General features: G+C 40.0%; 1 protein-coding gene across 1 annotated transcript in view; it reads right to left on the bottom strand.

Annotated features, from left to right (window-relative positions):
* Positions 1 to 22,674, bottom strand: part of SEMA5A (semaphorin 5A) — a gene marked incomplete at both ends in the record, with an annotated part of 314,646 nt that overhangs the window by 15,066 nt on the left and 276,906 nt on the right. The window contains 3 exons of the mRNA XM_079703072.1: positions 944 to 1,114; positions 4,597 to 4,815; positions 6,056 to 6,281. Coding sequence (XP_079559198.1) covers positions 944 to 1,114; positions 4,597 to 4,815; positions 6,056 to 6,281 — 616 coding nt within the window. The remainder of the gene's footprint in view (positions 1 to 943; positions 1,115 to 4,596; positions 4,816 to 6,055; positions 6,282 to 22,674) is intronic.

Below are 22,674 nucleotides of genomic sequence, written 5' to 3'. Positions count from 1 at the left end.
CTGCCACTGAAGCACATCCACACACAAGTCGTCAAAGCCAAAAGATGAACTAGCTAAAGTCACTTTACCCCAAAAAGGAAGATTTGCTAAGATGTGTTAATTCACCGGACCTACAGATGTGTGAAAAGAGAGAATTAATACTCATTTTATGTAAGGAGGTTAAAAAAATGAACTCTCAATATTATTTATGAAATATTAATAACGTAAAATAATGTTTTTCTATGCAGCTTGGCTTTTTCCTCTTTTTAAATTAAATTTGGCAACCAAAGTTGTGTTTTGATCCATTTTAAAGGGTATAATTTTTCCTTAGAAATGTGGAAAGTGCCAGTTTTGGGGATGACTGAGAATCTGGTTTCTAGGCACTTTTCAGTATACATGGAACCTTCAAGGAAAGTCTTCAGGAGCTAGTTAAAAACGTGTGTGTGTGTGTGTGTGTGTGTTTCAAAGTCGAAGTTAGACTCAGAAGAGATTGTCTCATTTTCATTCCAAGTGGTCCATACATGGCAGAAAATGAAGCTAATTTTTGGATGGGGAGGGCTGCTGTAGGGCATCCACTGGGCACACGGGCCAGCTGTCCTCGGAGCCCAGAACCCCCATGCCCACGGTCCTGGGGGGATTCCTGTGAAGCCACTGCACAAGGGCTCTCCTGCTTCCCCACCTTGATTCTCAGCAGCTAAATGTCAGCTCCCATTACCAGCCTAAATATTTTAAGAACACTTGGTTATCACCGGTTTCTGCAACTAGTTCTGCAACTACAGCGTGCTGAGAATGATTCCACTGCAGGACAATGTATTACGAGGTCACATCACCGGCACGAGTGCGGCATTGACGTGTTCCCCTCTTTTGGTCTTATCGTGATGTGGTTTCATCATTTCACCATTTGTATATCAGGAAAAGGGTGAGTCTGCCCTGCTGTCCGCACAGGCCTGGCCGGGTTGCTTACCGGGGCAGGGCTGCGTGTTGCAGAGAGCCTCTTCCGTGTGCAGGCCCAGGCAGATGTCGCCTCCATAGGCAGGGGCCGGGTTTGTGCACGAGCGGGTCCTCATGTAATGTCCACCTCCACATGTCGCTGAGCACTTTGACCAGGAGGACCAGCAAGACCACACGCCATCCACTGGGAAGGGACATAAAATCACACCACTTCTGAAATCCACATCTGACCCTGGTGATGTGGCTACAGAGAGAGTCTGCACTGTGTGAATGCGCTGTGCGCACCACGGACCATCACAGGAGGGGATTCAGGATCTTCCAGCTGGTTTTTCACATTCCTCCCTACGCTTCTTCAGTCCCTCCTATTCTTTCAGGAAATAGTTCTAAGCATGTAAAATACAAGCACGAGGATGACCAAGGAGTGCATGTACATCTGCAGTACAAAACCCAGTCTCTGGGAAAGACCATGAACTACAGAACAATGTTCTCTAGTTGTTCAGGTGAAGCCCCAACGAGCGCTACCTCTGCCAGTCGCCCAGGACAGAACCAGTGTCTTATCCTCCTTTTGTGTCACTTGCAGTTTACAGAACAAACTGTGGACTCAAAGATTTCATGGACAGAGAGGCAAGGAGTGTTCTTAGCACACCATAGGTACTTAACTGATGTCATCCACAGAACACACACCTGTCCAAATTCACTTTGATTCAAAAGGTCTCCCCTCCATGAGATTCTCACTCACTGTTCCTTCTTCCTTGTACTTTTCATAATAAAGAAGAAATAAATTATCTTATTGAATTGGAATATGACTTAAGAACAAAGAACCATCTGCTGTCCTTTGTCAGCCAAGGTCTGGAATCAGTTCTGAATCAAACACGATTTGAGAAAAAGGAGTGATGGAGAAAGACCAAGCTATTTCTCAATGCTGGGAATGAAAGTACTAGTTAGACCAAACCACAGAAGAAAGAGGATCATTTCAACATGGGCTCAACTTTCAAACCTTACTGCAAGTTTTGATCCACATTAGAATTGGAGATCGAATTTTTCATTTATTAATTTAAGAGGTAGTTTTATATTTCTCAGGTCTTCGATTTATTTTCAAACTTAATCATAATGAGAAAACTTGTTTTTAAAGAAAATAGACCACCCCTTTGTAACTGTTTCTTGTGGACCCAAGAGGATAAAGGAGGAGTAAATTCATAGGGAGGAAAGCGTCCGAAATGAGGTAAAAATAGCTATAACTGGCCGGGCTGCTCAACATCCAAAGCCCTGAGCTCTTCCAACCCCTCCCTGTTGAGTTGCAGCCTGGCCTGTGTTAGGAATTTCTAGGAAGTGGGAGAGAAAATTGACATTTGCCCCACTCAACCCCCTGAACTTATGCATTCCCAAGTGGAAAGTGAGGAGGGCCACTCTGAATATTTTCACAACCCTCTGTGGAAACTTGGTTCTCAAAAAGAAGATGAGGACAGAGCTATTTCAAGACATTAAGGTTACGTGTACATGATACTGCCTTGACCATCACATCAACGAAAATAAAAACAGCCACTAGATCATGTTAATGGGATGTCTCGGACACGGGCCTGAGCCTTGCACTCGGAGGCCAGGGCAGCATCCGAGCATCTGGAGGAGTCGGTACATTCAGCCGACGGCAGCATGGACCTGTGTCTGGAGCCTGGGGAGGCAGAGTGGATGGAGGGATCCTGACTTTCCCATGTGGCTTTCCCTCCCCCACTTTACAGGATGGATCCTCATCTAATCATGCTGCCCCAGGGGTCCCCTCTCAGCCCCTGGGGAGGAGCCCTTCCATTCTCCAGGCTGGGGCTGTGGGAAAGACATGTCTCTGTGACCTTTCCCAGCCCCTCGGCGTCACTTGGCCAGGAAAGCTGGGTAGTTTGGAGGGAAGCACCTCCTGAGACTGGAGAAACTCAGGCAGAGACAGCGGAGGAGGACTGGAGCAGCTGGAGGAGCAGGAACATTACTGAGTGACCCAACCACAAAGCTGGGAACTGTATTTTCAGTTTAATGTACATGTTGATTCTTCCATCATCCATCCATCCATCCATCTATCCATCTATCCATCCATCTAATAGATGCTCACTAAGTACTGCTACAAGCCAGTTCCTTGCTTAAGGAACTCAGAAAGTTGTTTGTACCAACTGAAAAAGATGCTATATTTGCAGCGGTCTGTGCCTTTAAAACCAATGTACACAGTATTTGGAATGACCCCTCATGCCCCACCCCTGCTTGTCTATATGGCCAACTCCCATCTGTCCCTCAAGGCCCAGTCCAGGGGCAGCCTGCTTGGTATAGCTGCCATGATTCCAGCTCCATGGATCCCCAGCTGATGTAGCCACTGCATCTTGTCATCAACCCAACCATACTGGGTTGACATTATTCACAGGATGCTTCCTCACTAAACTCTTGAGCTCCTTTCTGACCTGGACCAGGTCACTGTGTCTTTCTTTACTCAGTGAATAGCACACAGCAGGTGATCCAAAAATGTTTGCTGAAAAATTGAATGAATAAAGAAAGGAAGATCAAGTAACCAACTGCTTATTTTCTCATCATTCAATAACCATCACTGAGAGCTATTTCGAGTGTGTGCCAGGCCCACGCTGGGAGCTGAGGGCACTGCTGTGAGTGAGATGGCCCTACCCTCCTTGGGTGGTCACTGTGACAAAGTCAAAAGGCAGGATGCACAGCCAGAGGCCAGCACTCAGGATGGCAGTGAGGCATCGGGTTAAATTAAAGATCCTCTGACTGTGGGAAGGTCAGGGGGAAGCGATCCAGTTGACAGAGCTGCGACCAGAGCCAGGGCAAGAGGAAGGCACAGATGGTTAGAGCATTAAAGGTGACAGAGGAGCCTTCGGGGCTGTATTAGCAAACAACGCCCTAAGTGGGGGCGAGTGGGCTCCTTAAGGTCATTTTATTAACCCTGCGCTTGTGTGGGAAGCCCGCGGAATGAAAAGCCAGGGGTCAGGAGGAAGACCCAGACAACACAGCTCCTGTGGGTCTCCAGGAGAGGATGCTGCATGTTTAGAGGACTGACCTCAGGAGGATGTAGACCCCTGTCAGCTGAGGGCACCAGGGACAGGCTTGGCAAGGCCCTGCTGGGCTACCCCTGATAACTGTCACTCTGGTGAGGACTCTGTGATATGGAGGGAGGTCAGTTCCGGGAGGAGCTGGGCACATCAGAGTCTGGGAGGGACCAACCTCCAGTTTAAAGACAGGATACCACTCTCTGGACCATGGCAGCCCAGCCCACTTCTCAAGAGATGCAGTGCTTGGGGCCACGATCCCTTAGAGGGGCTCCTGAGAATACTTCAGTTTCTGTTAAAGCAGAAGAAATAGATGAACATAATCCAGCCTAGGTGATATCTGTCTTTATACCAATGAAGTTGGAAGAATCTATCTGTCTATATCTATATCTTTATCTACATCTGTATCTGTATCTATATTTATAACTGTTATATATCTACATCTATATCTACATCTATATCTACATCGATATCTATGTCTACACTTATATCTACATCTACATCTATATTTATATCTATCTATCTATCTACCACAAATTATGTCTCAAACATAAAGCCAGGGAAGCTGAGTGAGAAAGTCTTCCAAGGCCCTTGATGTTTCAGTCTTTTCCAGATTACTCGATCCACTCACCTGGGCAGGGCAAGATGTTGCATTCCTGGTATTCCAGGGAGGGGCCCAGGCAAGGCATGCCCCCAAACTTGGGCTCCGGATTGTTGCAAACACGCTTCCGGTTGCGAATGCCCCTGCTACAGTCTCGGCTGCACTGTGACCACGAGGTCCAGGCTGACCAGGCCCCGTTGATAGTGTGGGCAGAGTATCTCCCAGCACGCAGGAAATCACCAGAAAGGCCTGTAAGAGAAAAGGCCAAAGCACAATTCTGTTAGGAACTCTTAGAGTAACCAGAGTCCAAACTAACTTTCATTCTGTAGCACTGTCTGCTTTGCTTCTGCAACTATACTCTCAAATATCAGTGGAACACTCTTTACACACCTCAGAAGCACAAAACTAAATAAAAATAAAATTGCGTTTTGCATGATAATCTCCTATAACTCAAGCTTCTTTCTCTGCAGTTGCTATTAACAGGGGCGCAACTAAGTACTCAATTTTTCAATGTAGCAAAGTCCTTATACAGGTAATAGGGTTTTTTGGGTAATAGGTCACTTATTGTTCTGAGAAATTTCTTACAAAGAAAATACACCTTTCTCACTTCCATTGGGAATTCTACAACAAATTGTCCTTGTGCAATTCATGTTCATTTTGATGGAAATGCCTACTGACTTAAAATATGAAAAAAATATTCAGTCATTTTCTCAAAGGTAGGCAGTGTGACACAAGTTTTAACAAAAAACTCTCAAAGTATGCCATGAAGTTCCGGGGAAATGTGAGAAGGCAGATGTGTGAACAGTTCTATCCACTGTTAAGTTTCTTGCTTGTCTCCTTAAAAATTCTGGCTCAGAAACCTAGGCAGATGCTCTTCAGAGAAAATGGATTAGAAACCATTTTCTCTGATGAGAGAGTAGTTTGTGGTTAATCAATAAAGAACACACAATTTAGCCTAATTTCATGTGATCAGAGGCAAACAGGTCCAATTTTGTATTCTCAAGATATCAATACCAAAACATATGGCTAGTCATTAGAACTTGAAGCCATTAAGACACAAGAAGGATGAAGTATTTTTTAAGCCATGCCCACAATATACTTTTGGAGGAAATATAAGAAGTCTTTTATAAATGTGTATCAAAATATTTCCTTAGTTTATATCATTTAAAATGAATATTAGTGTTGGTTTTATATGTATCTGAGAATGGAAGGATTAAAAAATATATGTTCAGTTAAGAGAATAAAGTTAAAGAAACCATGTCATTCATTTTCTCTTTTTTTACTTTGTTGTCATAAGAAGTAAGTTCACAGCCTGCTCTGAAATAAGGGAATAAGTGACTGAACTGGAGACAGGGTTGTCAGATTTAGCAAATAAAATACTGGAAGCCCAGTTACATTTTAGTTTAACTGGGCTCTTCTATGAACTTAGAGATAAGACAGAACACCTGTCTCTGGAAGCGAGTCCGTCCCTACAGAGTCGCTTACTCACCGTCGGTGGAGCAGCTGCTGGTTCCATCGCTAGAACAGTACCGCATCTCAATTCTCTGCCTTCCCACTTCCAGCAAGTTTGGATCAGGCAGGCGGGCCTTGCACGTGTACCGAAATCGCTGCTCGTAGTGGCCCCCATTGTCAGAGATGTTGACAGGTGTCCAGGGTGTCCAGGGTGTGGTCTTCTTCAGCTCAGGGCATGGGTTGGTATTACAAGGCTGGTACTCCTGGAGGAGAAAACACATGAAGTATGCTTATCATACTGCAGAAATAGAGCCAGGGACATCCTTCCTTAAGTGAAGGAGAGGGCTCTCTAAAACTTCAGGTCCTGACACCCACCAGCTACTCTGCAAAGTTAAAAGCACATTTTTTGGTCAAATTAGGCATTTAAGAGAATGTTCGGTGTTCAAGTTAACTGTAAAGAAATCTGCACAGTTTCTGCATCAACAATGAGAATGAGATAATAAATGTAATTGTATGTGAATAAAAATGGTGATTCCCCCCAAATCATCTTCCTTTCATTGATAAGTGACCCAAAATGCTGAATATTCTAACGTTAACTTTAGCTTTTTTTTTTTTTTTTTTAAGATTATAGCTAAAATGAGGGAACCAGAATTTGATTTTTGGACCTCATTATGTTCAGTCTGAGATTTATATTTTAAGCTCTGGATCACAGATTCAAAGTGTTAGAATGGTAGCTTTCCAATTGATAACACAATACATGATAACTTTTGGTCTATAAGAAATTTTCACAAGATTTCCCAAGTTAATAAATTGTTGGCATTTTTCAGTCTCACCTCCCTTCCCCAGTACCAGATACCTCCATTGTAAGCACAGTGGGGAGCACCCTGCAAGTGGGACATGCCATTTTCAGGCGGTGAAATTTAGGCCTCTTAATCTGGCAAGAATTTTAAACATTATGTCTTCAGAAACATTACCAAATCTAAGGGACACAGGGTTTGACCTTGAACATAGCACTAGATGTTTCATTAGAGGGAAAACCCACAACATATAATACATTCAATTATGGCCATACTTTTTTTTTCTTTTTTTTTTTTTTTTGCAGTACACGGGCCTCTCACTGTTGTGGCTTCTCCCGTTGTGGAGCACAGGCTCCGGACGCGCAGGCTCAGTGGCCATGGCTCACGGGCCCAGCCGCTCCGTGGCACGTGGGATCTTCCCGGACCAGGGCATGAACCCGCGCCCCCTGCATCGGCAGGCAGACTTTCAACCACTGCGCCACCAGGGAAACCCTATGGCTATACTTTTAAAATAATTTTATTAATGTTAAACATACATAGAAAGGAAGAGTTAAATAGCTTCCTAAGATTTATTATGAAAAAGAGAATTGTTTTATCCTTCCCCCATCTCTTTCAGTTTAATATCTAGATACTTATCCCTTAGAGCTAACAACAAGAATTTTCCAGTATCAGGCATTATCCATTAACTGTGCACTATGGGAAAAGATTTAGCTCTTTATTCTTTACCCCTTTACCCCTCTTCCTGTGTCTCCAACCCAGATGCAGCCTTCCCATCTCCCATCATCTTAATGTAGTTATGCTGCACTTTTGGTTACATCCATATCCAGTGTTTGCACTTATCACTAGATGAACACTATCTACAGGTGACTGGTGCAGAGAGCTGATTGGTTTCTGTTTCGTGTCCAGTTCCCTCACAGTCCGACGCAAGGACTCGCCTGGTTTGTCGGGGTCGTTGTCTACTTTCTATGAACTTGTCATGAATTCACTCCCCATCAGGTATTTGGACACAGTAGGAACTGTGATGGCTGGTTTATGCTTTGAAAATAAAGAAGTCTCAGTAATATTGTATAAATGAATTCTGGTAGGAGAGAAAGTAGCCCTGTGCATCCACACCAGAAGCTTTAACTGGAAGCCTGTTAAAATATTTATTTTGTCATGATTCTAATTAGTCTAACTAGTTTTCTTTACACAGGGCCTATCTTTTAAAGTTTTTTTACAAGGGACAATACTCGAGGGTTCTTCATGTTTGTGACTTCATACACTTCTAACAGAAAACATGTAGAGTAATCATCACCACTTTCCTGATTTAACACCTCTTGCTTCCATTCTCTGGCCCACACTGATGCTCCCCATCCCCACACCAACACACACTGGAAGACAGATGATTTCTTTTTCCTTTGTTTACAGCATATTTTATTATGGCATCTTTTGGATGCTGCCTTTTAAGTGAAAAAATAACCCCAATGGATGCCATAAACTCAATCATGTGAATTACTAGACAGAACACGTGTGTGTTCTTTTTCACTGGAATGGAGACCACGTAATAGGAATGCAGGCCCAGTGTGTGGCAACACTGCCAGCCCCAGATTGAAAATGCCATATGCATTCCCTTCATCACTCTGCGTCAGCCTGGCTGGGCAAGTGTCCAGGGGCGGCTGGCTCCTTGCCTAAATGGACTTAAAACATATGCTGTTTATGGACCCCTGCTTTTAGCATTAACAAGTTTGACATCACCTACAAAATAGTAAGATCCCATGTCTCAAAAAACAAACACAGAGGGTCCTCCCAGTAATTCTGAGCTTCCTTGCACTAGAAATTTCACCTGTTCTATGGAGATGAAGTGTTTTTTTGAAACAGATGAATAGAAAATATATTTTAAAGCCTGGGTTGGCCTCTGTGTACTGGTAAAATGCTCAGAAGGGTGGGTGGTGGCAGCTGTCACATGTCCCAGAGGTGGGTACACCTCAAGGGCGAAGAAGATCAATTCAGGCCCGTTAGACCTGAACCTCTGATAACAAAGTCTGTTCTTATGTTCCATTAGCTCCTCACTGTACAAAATCCAACAGGAGTCTCAGGACCTCTCCTTTCAACTGCCTTTTAAGACTTGTTTATGATGCATTCATTTCAAATATCAAATTATGAAATACTGAGAAATGGTATGACTGATCTGTTTTATATTAATGACCAAAATTATAAAGTGGTGCAATTCAATGGTGAGTAGTTGTATGGCTTAACTGAGCCTGTATGCTCCAATATACTGAGGAACTGCTGCTATAAGTAAAATAGAGAGATGGTGACAATCCAAGCAAACCCAAATTTGAATGGAACTTGAACAGCATTATATTTGATGCTAAAAAGAGAAATTATTTTAAAAGGGATTTCAGGTATATTATTATACCTGTCACATAGGATTCTTAATATTCTGGTGGAAAATATTAGATAAGAATGGTTAATAAATCAATCTCACTGCTGCTATATATCCAAAGGAATTAAAATCAGGATCTCAAAGAGATATCTACACTTCCATGTTCATTACAGCATTACTCACAATAAGCAAGATATAGAAACAACATAAGTGTCTAGTGATGAATTAATGGATAAAGAAGATGTGAGACAGACAGACAGACACACAAACACACACACACACACACACACACACAGTGGAATATTATTCAGTCACAAGAAAGAAGGAAATCTTGCCATTTACAACAACTTGGCTGGACCTTGAGGGCATTATGCTAAGTGAAATAAGTCAGACAGAGAAAGACAAATTCTGTATGCTCTCACTTATACATGGAATCTAAAAATGCCAAACCCAGAGAAACACAGAGCAGAGTGGAAGTTACCAGGGGTTGGGGAAAATGGGGAAATGTGGGTCAAAGGGTACAAACTTCCAGTTATAAGATTATCAAGTTTGGGGATCTAATTTACAGCATGGTGATTATAGCTAATAATACTGTATCATATACTTGAAAATTCCTAAGAAAGTAGATCTTAAATGTTCTCACCACAGTAAAGAAATGATAATTTTGTGACAGGATGGAGGTGGTAGCTAATGCTATGGTGATAATCATTTTGCAATTTATAAATGTATCGAATCAACACATTGTGCACCTTAAGCTTACACAATGTTATGTGTCAATTATATCTCAATAAAGCTGGAAAAAAATAAAGACAGGAGCTGATGCAAGGACAAAAAAGAAAAAAAAATGTCAAGAACAACAAAGGAAAAAATAAACATGGTTACTACATCAATTTTAAACAGTTTTCCTAACATGTTGCCTATGTTTTATATGTCCCATTCAACAGTGATACAACCATCCATTTAAAAGTTTAATCTGGAGATCTGGGAGGCACCTGGCTGTTCTCCCTCACCTCTAGGCCAAGTCCTATAGATATGGCCTCTTAGGCTCCTTCTCTCTTCCTCATCTCAACTGTCTCTTTTCTAATTCAGGCCACCGTCATCTCAGTCCTGTTTCACAGAATCAAAGCGTGTATTTCATTGACATTTAATTGTGTATTTATAAGTCTGCCTCCACAAATAGATTGTAAATTTGTCAAGAGCAAGAACTTTGCCATATTTATTTTATATTACCAGTACTAAGTATAATACTATAATTTTTTTGTGAATGGATAAATCAATTCACAAATAAGCCCATTCTGGTGGAATCTGCATAAATCTGGGGGAAAATTAGATGGTTAAGCAGGGCCCCATCTTGCTGTTTATTTTTCCTTTGAGAAAACTAAAATATCTTACATTCCATAGGTTGAAAATAAAATAGATGGTAACAATCCAAGAAAAACTTTGATACCATGTGTTTAGCACAAAATAAGAAAATTACCCTTAAAATGTTTGCATCAATAGCTGAATATGTGAACTAAATATATTCTCGTATGGAATATGTATGGTTTCCATATGTAGTTATCAAATTCTGTTTCAGTAACTAAGTTGTTACACTCTGAAACAGAAAGCCATTCTGCACCAGAGGAACGAGAGAGAAATGCAGCTGTGCTTGCGAAGGTCCAAGGTACTGAAGCATATGTACAGAGGTAGATCTGTGACCCCAGGAGCTTGTGGAAGCAGAGCACAGATTGACAGGAAATCCTGGAAATTAGTTTAGTGGTCCCAGCAAGGAAGAGAAAGAAAAGGGAGACAGTGCATTCAAAGTTACAATGCCACGGAATGACTTCTGCTTCCAACCAAGATGGGGTAACAGAAATGGGATGAACCCTTTCACCAAGAATAACTTTAAAATACATGAAACAACAGTTCGTAAGACATCAGACGTCAGGCAACGAGGGACAGTGATCACCAAGATTCGGAGCCATGAGGTGAGCTCCACAACTGACCCAGCCTACAACCTTGAGAAAGTTTCCAGGTGATGGTGGAGGAAGAAGAGACCCAGGCCCAGACTAGTGACTGGGAAGACAGAACTGGGAGGTAAAGGAAGACAAAGGGGCCTGGGGTCTCAGCAGGAGAGGGCTGCACAAAGAAGAAACTCCAGTTATGCACAGCTCCCCCGTTAGGTATTCAATTGAATAAAAACCTGTGAATGTAAGTGTATGAAGAAACTACACATGGGTGGGGAAAGACCCACCTGAAAAGATCAGAGGGAACAGTGCACACCACTCATATAGGGCTGAGGATACTGCTTGTTCCTAAGAGTCAGACTGAAAAGCTTCATAATTCTCCTCGCATCAGTTAGGGTACCAGCAAGGGTCTTGTCTCCACTGTGGGGAAAAATCACCCCAGACTAAACTCTGCTCTGATCTCAACTAACAAAGCTTACAAGCAAAAACCAAAAAGATCAAACTAGTTTCACATAACTTGATCTTGTTCCAAAGGAGAGCTCTTGCATAATTTGGGGAATACAAAAGTGTCCAACGTACAACAAGGAAAAGGTCACAGTGTCTTACATCTACTCTAAAATTACCAGGTATGCAAAGAAGCTGCTAAAAAAAACACAACTTACAATGAGGAGAAAAATCAGTCAATTGAAATTGGCACAGGAAAGCCACAGATGCCAGAATTTGTAGTTAAGAATATGCAAAACTGTTATTATAACTGTATTGCATATGTTCAAGGAGCTAGAAGAAAGACAGCCTGTTAAGTAGAAACATGGAAGATATAAGGAAGAAATGAAATCAACTATACACAACATTCTATGAGGTCGACTTTAATCTGATATAAAAAACCAGACACAGACATAAGAAGGAAAGAAAACTACATGTGAATATTCCCCATTAACTTAGACACAAAAGTGCTTAACAGGATTTTAATAAGCAAAACTCCAAACTATTTAAAAAGGTTAATAGCTCATAATTATGTAGAGAGTATGTCAAGTGTGCAGGGTTCATTAACATTTAAAATTGGATCAAGGTAATTCTTATTAACAGTCTAAAAAGTAAACCCATATGGACGTCTCAATAGATACAGAAACGTCATTTGATAAGATGCCCAAACCCACTCCTTATAGAAACTCTCAATCAACTAGGATAGAAATAAATTTCCTAAATCTGACAAAGGACATTTATTAAAAACATACAAGCAACATCTTAAAGGTTAAAGCCTGCATACTTTTTTTTAAAGCTGAAGAATATAAGATCAATATAAAATATTAAGTCTGTTTCTATGTACTAGCAATGAGGAATCATAAATTAAAAGAATGCCATTTACAATGCTATCAAAAATATGAAATACTTAGGAGTAAGTCTCATAAAATATGTGCATGACTTGTACACTTAAAGGAAACTTAATCTTCTAAATGATCTATAGAATCAATGCAGTCTTAGTCACAATTCCAGAAGGCCTCTTAAAAAAATAAAATTTGAAAAGCTAATCCTAAAATTCACATATAAATACAAAGTATCTATCAATAGAATAGCAAAAGCATTTTGCAAAGAAAGGACATTGTTGGAGAACTTACACAACCTGACTTCAAGATTCATTATAAAGGTACAATAATCAAAATGCTGTGGCATTAAGATTGAAAGATTGAGCAAAGGAGTGGAATGAAAAGCCCAGAAATAGACCCACATGCAAATGGCTTATTGATTTTTCAAAAAAGGTACAAAGGCAATTTAGTGGTAAAAGCAGTCGTTTCATCAAATGGTGCTGGAACAATTTGATATCCATATGTGAAAACCTGAACTTTGATCAATAACTTGCTCTACCCATGATAATAAACTTAAATGGATCATAGAACAATATCTAAAAGCATAAAACATATAGAATAAAACCTAGGAGAATATTTCTGTGACCTTAGGTTAAGCAAAGATTTCCTAGATACAGTGCCAAAAGCATCAGCCATAAGAGGTAAAAATAAGTTGTGTTAATCAAAATCAAAAACCTCTACTTTTGAGAGACACTGACTGCTAAGAGGATGAAAGACTAGTCATACGTGGGAGAGAATATTTGCAAACCAGTTATCTGATAACAGGCTCATATCCATTATACAGTTAAAAACTTAAAACTCAACAATAAAAGAAAAAAAAACAGTATAAGCATTGTCAAGTGTTATGGAGAGACATTTCACCAAAGAAGATATACAGATGGCAAAAAAGTATATGTAAAGGTACTCAACATTTTTTTTTTTTTAAGAATAAAAGTAAATTAACACAGATATAGGGAACAAATGTATGGACACCAATGGGGGAAAGTGGGGTGGGGTGGTGGTGGTGTGATGAATTGGGAGATTGGGATTGACATATATACAGTAATATGTATTAAGTGGATAATTAATAAGAACATGCTGTATAAAAAATAAAATAAAATTCAAAAAAAAGAATAAAAGTAAATTAAAACCACAAGAAACCACCACACACTTATTAGAATGGCTAACATGAAACAGAACAAAAGAAACCTTGAACCTGACAATATCAAATGTTGGTGAGCTTGCAGAGCAACAGGAACTCTCATATCCTGCTAGTAGGAATGTAAAATGATACAATTGCTTTGAGAACTATTTGACACTTTGCTAAAAGCTTAAACATACACTTACCATATGACCTAGACATTTCCCTGCTAGATATTTACCCAAGAGCAAAGAAAGGATATGTCCATACAAATACTTGTACATGAATGTTCACAACAGCTTTATTTGCAATAGCCAAAAACTGGAAACAATGCATATACCCATCAGCAGGTAAATATCTAAGCAAATCATATCCAAATAAGAGACTACTCAATAATAAAAAGAACTGAACTGTTGTTATATTCAACATAGAAGAATCTGTAAAGAATTGTGCTGCATGAAAGAAGCTCCCAAAAAAAGAATGACAGTGTATAATTCCATTCACATAAAATCATGAAAAGTGAAAACTATGTAGAATCAAAATGATGAGTGGTTACCTGAGACTAGGGAGGGCAGGGAAGTATATGAGGGAGGGGTTACAAAAGGAAACAGGAAACTTTTGAGTTGATGGACACATTCATTATCTTGTGTTGATGATTGCATGGATGTACATTTTTGTTAAAACTTATCAAATGTTAAACATGTGCAGTATATGGTATACCAATCATACTCAATAAAATATTAAAAACTATGTGGTCACTGAAAGACAATTCTCTTTCTAAAAAATGGTGGTTATTTTGCTAATTTAGAAGTGACACTCAAAACAGTTGTCTTTGCATGCACCTGCACACAAACTAAGATTACAGTTATTTTATGGCGTCCATGCTGGAATATTTGAGACCGAATGTAACTACTAAGTATTTGTAGATAAATGTTTCATAAATATAAAATGTGCATGATCAAGCCAATTTTACCTGTCATCCCACATCCCACATTGTATGATAGAAAATGTTATTTTCTATCATACAATCAGCCAGTGTAGCAACTGCCTGTTTAGCCTACATATGCATGTGCATCACCTGCATTCTTTATCTTATTCCTCTTACAATCAGTTTCTTTAGCTTCACTGCATTTTCATGCTGATACAGGTCTTTGAACATGAAGGAGTTAAAATTATCTTCCATGGGGTTTGGAGATGTTTGTGAGTCACAGGATGGTTTGGAGAAGGAGCACTCAGCCCCAAGGCCACCTTCTAACTTACTGTATAATCCTTGGCAAATCTTTTGAACATATCTTAATCCGTTCAGGCTGCTATAACAAAATAGCACAGACTGAGTGGTTTATAAACAACAGGAATTTATTTCCCACCATTCTGGAGGCTAGAAGTCCAAGATCAGGGTGTCAGCATGGTTGGGTGAGGGTCCTCTTCTGGGTCACGGATGTCTCTTTTTATCCTCACATGATGAAAGGGGTTAACTGGCTCCCTGGGGCCTCTTTTATAAGGACACCAATCCCACTCATGGGGGCTCCATTCTCATGATCTAATCACCTCCCAAAGGCTCCACCTCCTACTACCATCACCTTAGGCATTAGGTTTTCAACACATGGATTTTGGGGGGACACAAGCATTCAGCCTATAGCAGAACACACTGCAACAAATGCCAAATGAAGGGTTACCCAAGATGATCTCAAAGTACTTAACAAACACATTTTGGAATCCACTATCTTACTTTTAATGTAGTCGGCCAACCCAAAATAAATATTCAGTGCACGCACTTGAATCTGGTTCATAGAAGGTAAACCGATTTGATATCCAAAGGCTACATGACAGTCTACGCTAGCTACTTTGAAGAGGGGATGCTGATTTAGAGATTTTAAAGAATGTTCTTGTTTTATTTCCATTACTATTATTAGTCATTAAAGGCCCAATGAAATAAAATAGAAATGCTCTTTAAAATGTGAAAGCAATATTGGAACAAAAAGAGTGAATATTTTTAAGTAGAAAATCCCACTGTTCTATTTCAGTAACTGCTTGCATTTCAGCCGACCTCCTCTAGGTGGCCACAGTCCTCTCTTTGGCCACGTTTATAAATCTTTACTGTGTCACTTGTTTGCCTAAGGGTCTCCCAAACCTGCAAGCTTTTTGAGGTTAAGCCTGGGGCTGATGCAACTTCCTTCCTCATTTGGGTGACTTGCAGCACTTCTGGCTCCAAAGGGGGAGAGAATTGAGATGAACATCTCAAGGGCTTTCAAATGGGTGCCTTTACCAATATTTTCAACAACCTATCAACCTGCATTCTTCTAAGTGCAGAAAAAGCAGCAAAATATTCCTCTGCTTTCATATTTAAAAAAGATGTGTGTGCCTGTGTGTGTTAGATTATATGCATGTGCATATCTATAAAAATGGAGCTGGCTTTCCTCCTTACACATACTTTTAGGCATTCCTTTTTATAACACTGTAGAAATCCCAAGAGAATAAGAAAATCAGTGCTGTCACTGGTAATCTTTTTTATTATAGAGGCTGTGATTTGTGGGCACTCTATAAACTTACATCTCAAATGAGAAGATCCATTTATTTGGTTTATTCTCTCACTATCATGCCCTTAAATTCTTAGTCCCTGAGAGCGAACATCAAGAATTCAGATTTTTTTTTTTTTCTGGCAAATACCTTGCAACAAGAGGAGAAACTACTTTTAGTTAGGAGTGAAAGCCTACCATTGGGAAAAATGTTTCCTTCCCAAACTGACCATTGAAATGGGTGACCTTGAGCAAAAAAGTCCACGCTTTATTTCCATTCCTCCATTTTTAAAGAAAAAAAAATGCTTAACTGTAATATACTTGCTTCGGAATATTTGGACCTATTTTAAGAGTTCTTATGAGGAATTTCGGAAGAACAAGAGTAAATAACACAAACCAAACTGACGTTGTGTTATTTAAGATTGAGGCTTTGAAAGGACAACTCATGGGGCATTGCTTTTACACTAATACATGGGGGCAGTTGCCCTGGATTCTTTTAAGTACAAAAAAAACAATAGTCACTTGCTTTCTTACTAGAAAATGATCGTGTGTGTGTGTGTCTGTGTGTGTGTGTGGGTGTGTGTCTCACCACCTCACTGTACATATACAACTGTAGAAAAACATGGCTTAAGAAAAGAAAGAAAAAATACTCCCTATCATCATAGGATTTGGATGTTATGGTTATAGCCATATTTGTGTGGGCTAAAGTGAATTAATTTCTTGGCAAGAAGATGCAAAATCAAATTAGAATAATGGAATGGTTATGGAAAATTCAGTCATGAAAACACAGGCTAACACCATACTCATGGTTTGGGCAAACCCTAATTAAAAAAATTAAATGTATTAAAAACTGTTACTTAGCATCCTAGGCAACCGTTGGTATTTTACTAACACCTGGTTATTAGTCTGTGGTTTGATAAGTAAACATTTATTTCATATATAAATTAATTTCTAAAATAATTTGTTTTGAGCTTTTGAGAAATGTATTAAAAATAAATGTGAGGGCTTCCCTGGTGGCACAGTGGTTGAGAGTCCGCCTGCCGATGCAGGGGACACGGGTTCGTGCCCTGGTCCGAGAAGATCCCACATGCCGCAGAGCAGCTAGGCCCGTGAGCCATGGCTGCTGAGCCTGCGCGTCCAGAGCCTGTGCTCCGCAACGGGAGAGGTCACAACAATGAGAGGACAATTGTGTACCGCAATAAATAAATAAATAAATAAATGTGAGTCAGATGGTGTTGATAAATATATACAACTTGTTTTTACCTGACCATTGACTGCAAAATAATTAAATACCATTTTCCTGTTTTAGATAATTTGAATGCTTTTATTTTTTCTTTATTCTGCATGTGTAGCTAAAGGAACGTAGGCCAAAACAGAATTGTAATGTCTTTTTCTATTTGCTTACTCAACTGACAAAATTCCTAAAGACATCAGTTTTCTTCTGCCTTTCATCAGGCATGGAGGGTTGAGTAGTCCTACTTGGAGCTTTGGGAGCAGCTGGTCTATTTGTCCTTAGTCACCTCCACCCTGATTCCTTGATTATGGCACAGCTATGATCTTAAGGGTGCTCTGACAGTAAGCACCCACTCGCAGACTCTGGTAGGCAGAATTCTCACACGCCCCCAAGAGCCCCACCACCTGGGTATCACATCTTATGTAATCCCTTTCCTGTGAGTGTGGGTGGGTTCTGTGAAAGTGACGGCAGAGTGAGGTTCCCCCTAATCTAAGACCTCCTTGTAGTGGACAAAAGACAGATTCTCCTGCTGGCTTTGAAAATGTTGGCTGCCACATTGTAAGGGGACCACATGGCTAGGACCTGAGGGCAGCCAATAGGAACTGATGACATCCTCCTACCTACAGCCAGAAGAAAACGAGGACCTCAGTCCCCGAACTTCAGGTCACTGTGTTTGAGTGAAATAATGTTGGGTAAGTGTCTTTTGTTTAAGGGCACGAACAGAATTTAAGATGGTGTTCTGTTCCTTCCATGGAAGAGCTTTTCCTAAAGTGTATCTTCATGGGGTGCTCATGGCGCTACAGAGACAAAAGCATCTGTTGTCAGGAGGGACTGAGAAGCTCTGGGTTCAACAGAGTTAAATGGGTTTCATCAAACCAGGAGTGCTCAGAGCTGATCTTGCAGCCCTTTTTGTAGAGCTTCTCAGGGAACCAGAGTGCAATAGAGGGCACCTTAGCAAATGCTGTCAGAGAGGATGCTACCGGGAATCAAACAATTTCTCAAAAGGTGAGAGCAGTTTTCTCATCGGAGGACTGATTCTACAATCAACTTCATTGATTCAAAACTGAAAATAGGGGTGTATCCCCAGAGTTTTGAAGTTGTATGGAAGTCCTCCCTCTTCTGCCAACCTAACCAGGATTTAAAAGATTGAGGATGCAGTCCTACGTTCATAAAATCCTTAGCCCACTTGACTCCATGTTCTAATCAGGAAAGCCATCTAGAATATCCTTCTCCTTCAAGTCTGTTGGTGGGCGGCTTTCCAGAAAGTGTATGATGTATAGGGAGGTGGCACTTCATTTGTCTAGCTCCTCCAATGACTTCCAGTCTGAGTTTATTTATAAGTGGGCTAATCAGTTCTTATTGTGAAACCCTTTGCTCATTTCCAAGTTCATTGCCTTATGTGATAACCAGGGGAGGCCACCAGGTCTTAACCTTAACCTAGGGTCTCAGCTTTCTCATCTGAAAAATGGGCACATAAGGAAACATCTTTGGGACTTCCCTGGTGGCTCAGTGGTTAGGAATCTGCCTGCCAATGCAGGGGACATGGGCTGGAGCCCTGGTCCGAGAAGATCCCACATACCGTGGGGCAACTAAGCCCGTGCACCACAACTACTGAGCCTGTGCTTTAGAGCCCATGAGCACAACTACAGAGCCCGCGAGTCACAACTACTGAGCCCACGTACCACAACTACTGAAGCCCATGCACCTAGAGACCGTGCTCTGCAACAAGAGAAGCCACTGCAATGAGAAGCCTGTGCACCGCAACAAAGAGTAGCCCCTGCTCGCCGCAACTAGAGAAAGCCCACGTGCAGCAACAAAGACCCAACACAGCCAAAAATAAATAAAAATTAATTAATTAATTAATCTAATTTAATTAAATAAAAAGAAACACATCATAATTACTGGGGAGTGTTAACAAGATAAGGTGTTCCCAGTGATTAGCAGTAATCCTGGCATATGGGGCATCTTTGGTCTGCACAGAAGCCTGGAAATGAAGATGGGATGCAGAATGTGAAAATATTAGGGGTTCTGTAAAGTTGGTCACTAGCAATCTTGAGAAATCATCCTCTGTCCAAGAAAATGCGGATGATCACAAAAACCCCTAATGATCCCAGCAAGGTTACACACAAGGGAATGGATTTACCTAACTGGCAAAAAAAGGTTTAAACTTAACTTGCATCCAAGTTTCCGTGTACATCATTTCACTCTCGTGGTAATGTGATCATCCAGTAGAAAATTATCTTCGAAATTTGTTCCTGAGTTTACATGAAGCTGACATTTTATCAGTTCACATTCCTTAAATAATTAGTTAAGATTTCATGTCCTAAAAGATAGTAGTAGGAAGATTTATTTAATCTAAAATTCCTACACCATGAATGATGCATTTGGAACATTCACTGCTAAGGTCAAAGTTCTTCTGTCATTTCCTTTCACCAGTATGGAAATGTTCAGAACTCTTGGGTATTCTTTTGGCTCTCTAAGCTGGGATCCCATCATTTAATGGATCTGGGAAATGAAAAACACGTATGTTTTATCAACATCTTTGCTTAGAATTTAAAGTGCAAGGAACCCTTTTATGGCTCTTCTTTTGGCCAATTTATCTTGGGAAATTATGGTCCTCAAATAAAGTTGTGTAAATGAATTTCTTCTTATAATTCAGATTAACTAGGTTTCTATTACCTCATGAATTTTTCCTGCCAGAAATTATGGGTAATGTCCTAAGTATCTAAATTTAAACAATTATATTTTTGAAATTAAAAGTCAAAGTAATATTGTACAAATGACGTTTTCAATGAACAACACAGTCATGAAAATAGAAGTATCATGTTATCCATCTGCTCATCCATTAATCCTATTCCAGTAATCACTGTTGGAGCATCTATACCTCGTGGAAGATGCTAAGCTACATCCTCAGGGGATCTTAGATGTTAGTGGTGAAAATGAACAGGGGAAGTTCAAGGTGGACACGTGAAAGTGCCATTAAGTCCCACACCAACTATGTGTTATGGGAATTAAGATGCAGGGGGGACTTGATCTTAAATCACATGAGGACACAGTAATTGACACTGTGGCCAATGCCATGGGCCACTCGGCCTGGGGTTCTGTGCCTGACAGACTGACCAGTTTTATACCAAGGGGTGTATTACTCCCCAGCCACAGCATCAGAGGTTGGACGCACCCAACAGCTTAGTTGCCTTGAGCAACCAATTCTGGCTAAATTATCCATGCCTTCATAGTACAATGTCACTGCTAATACAAAACAAATGAAAACCCCAGTGCAATCTTATCCACTTTAAGTTTCAAGTTTTGACTACAGAAAATAAAAAACCAACAGGTTAAAATATAAGTTGTCAAAAGAGTTGGGTATGCGTCCATATTTTTTCTTAATAAAGTTAAAATTTGTTATGCCCCAAATTTATAAATGTTCAGAATGTATGCACAGGGTCCCAGCAGCAGGCCTGATGAAAAGAGGAAAGTGTGACAGTAACCTGCTCAGGACTGTGGTCACAACTGATGGCCAAGGTCATTCCAAGGCCTGGGTGGTGTCTCCAGATCATCATTACTCTACTGGCTTTCCTCTCAAAGCTGGGAGCTACACTCACAAGAGACGACCAATCTCTCAGCAAAGGAGACTCGTGTCAACCTGAGGATAAAGGCGCTGCTCTTTCTTGGTAGAGTCACAATCTCAAGGCAGTAATATAAATATATAACAACTTTCCTAATATCGTTTTCAAATAGACTATCACAAAAGTGAATGATGTTTCTCAAATGAACTATCACAAGAATGAATATTCTGTCTAAATGAAGTAACAACACCATAACACAATCATTTGTCTAAGACCGCTCTTGATGGATTTATTTCTAAGATTTATAAACTTCTCTCCCAGAACTTAACAGTTTATTGATGTCTTGGGGTTATAATTAAATTTATTTATTACTGACAATACTATTAATGCATTTGGTTTGTTGCTCTTGCTGTTTTCCAGAGTCTAAACACATTTCTCACATTTGCTTGAATTTTTTTTTCCATAACCTGAGTTTTCAGCCACAGCTCTGCTGTCTTATGCCCCCGCTTCTTGTGGCCCTCTTTCTCCCTCCATCTATGTGATATTCTGGACAATGGATCATTAAGCTGATTGGAGCACACAGCAAAGAGAACAGGAAGAACTTGTGAGGACTTGGAGTCTGTGCCACAAGGCTGGACAGCAAGACCTTTGTACACACCTGCTTCCTAAACCTGGCCTGACCCTGGCTGCCAGCATTGATGTGGCTGCTTTCCCGTCGATGAGGACTGCGGTAGAATTAGGATATTGAAGACGTTAAGTTCAAACTTATAAGTTAAACAATTCTGGCCTTTAATATACTTAACATGTGGCTATGATGCAAAACAGTTGACCTAGAAGTTTGCTATAAAAAATAATTGTCCAAATCAACTTTTTATTTTATTTTTTTATTTTATTTTATTTTTTTTATTAGTTTCTGCTTTATAACAAAGTGAATCAGTCATACATATACATCCGTTCCCACATCCCTTCCCTCTGTCCAAATCAACTTTTAATGACTGATCTACATTATGGATTTTCATCTACTTAAATATAATTTGAACATCTATAAATTCCTAATATACAATATGGTGATTAAATTATTAAGTGAGTAAAATTCCATCAAATCCATATATTTGTCAAAGATATTGATTTACCCTGACGTAAGTTGTACATTCCTTAGATTTTAGCCATACAAAACTTTCCCTCAATTGTCACTATATAAACACACTTGTATGAGTGTGTGTGTGTGTATATATATGAAAATAGAAAAACTTATAATGGAGGTCACTTAGGTTGAAGTTCCTATATGAAGATTATCTAAACCAATAAATGTGGCTACAAGTCTCTTGGTCTAGAATGTTACTTCTTTAATAAAGCAGGGACGTTTCTTGTTTAAAGTTATCTTTCAGTACTATAGAAAATGTCCCAGTTAAAATATTTAGTATTCTGTACTGTGAATGACTTTAAAATTCACTTTTTCTCTTCTAGGAAATATAAAATTTAAGCAAGACTACTGACTGCTTTCTGCTTCAATTTATATTCATTTAGGCAAAAAAATAAAATCATAAGGTGGCTGAATAAAAATTCCCGTCCTTCCAAAATATGACTGAAGTATCTCTAAATTGCTTGATTTTCCTACAAATATAAGTATATTGAATAAGAAAAATAACCGGTACGTTAGGGTGACTATAGACATCTAAGTTGTCTCTTATGTTGTGACAGAAAAAAGTTTTGTTTTCTTCTTTTCGATCATTCCTCAGTGTTAGAGG

This window comes from Hyperoodon ampullatus (genome assembly GCF_949752795.1).
Source record: "Hyperoodon ampullatus genome assembly, chromosome: 4".
Classification (NCBI taxonomy): domain Eukaryota; kingdom Metazoa; phylum Chordata; class Mammalia; order Artiodactyla; family Ziphiidae; genus Hyperoodon; species Hyperoodon ampullatus.
Note: the sequence above shows the minus strand (reverse complement) of the source record. Positions and strands in the feature narration are given on the sequence as shown.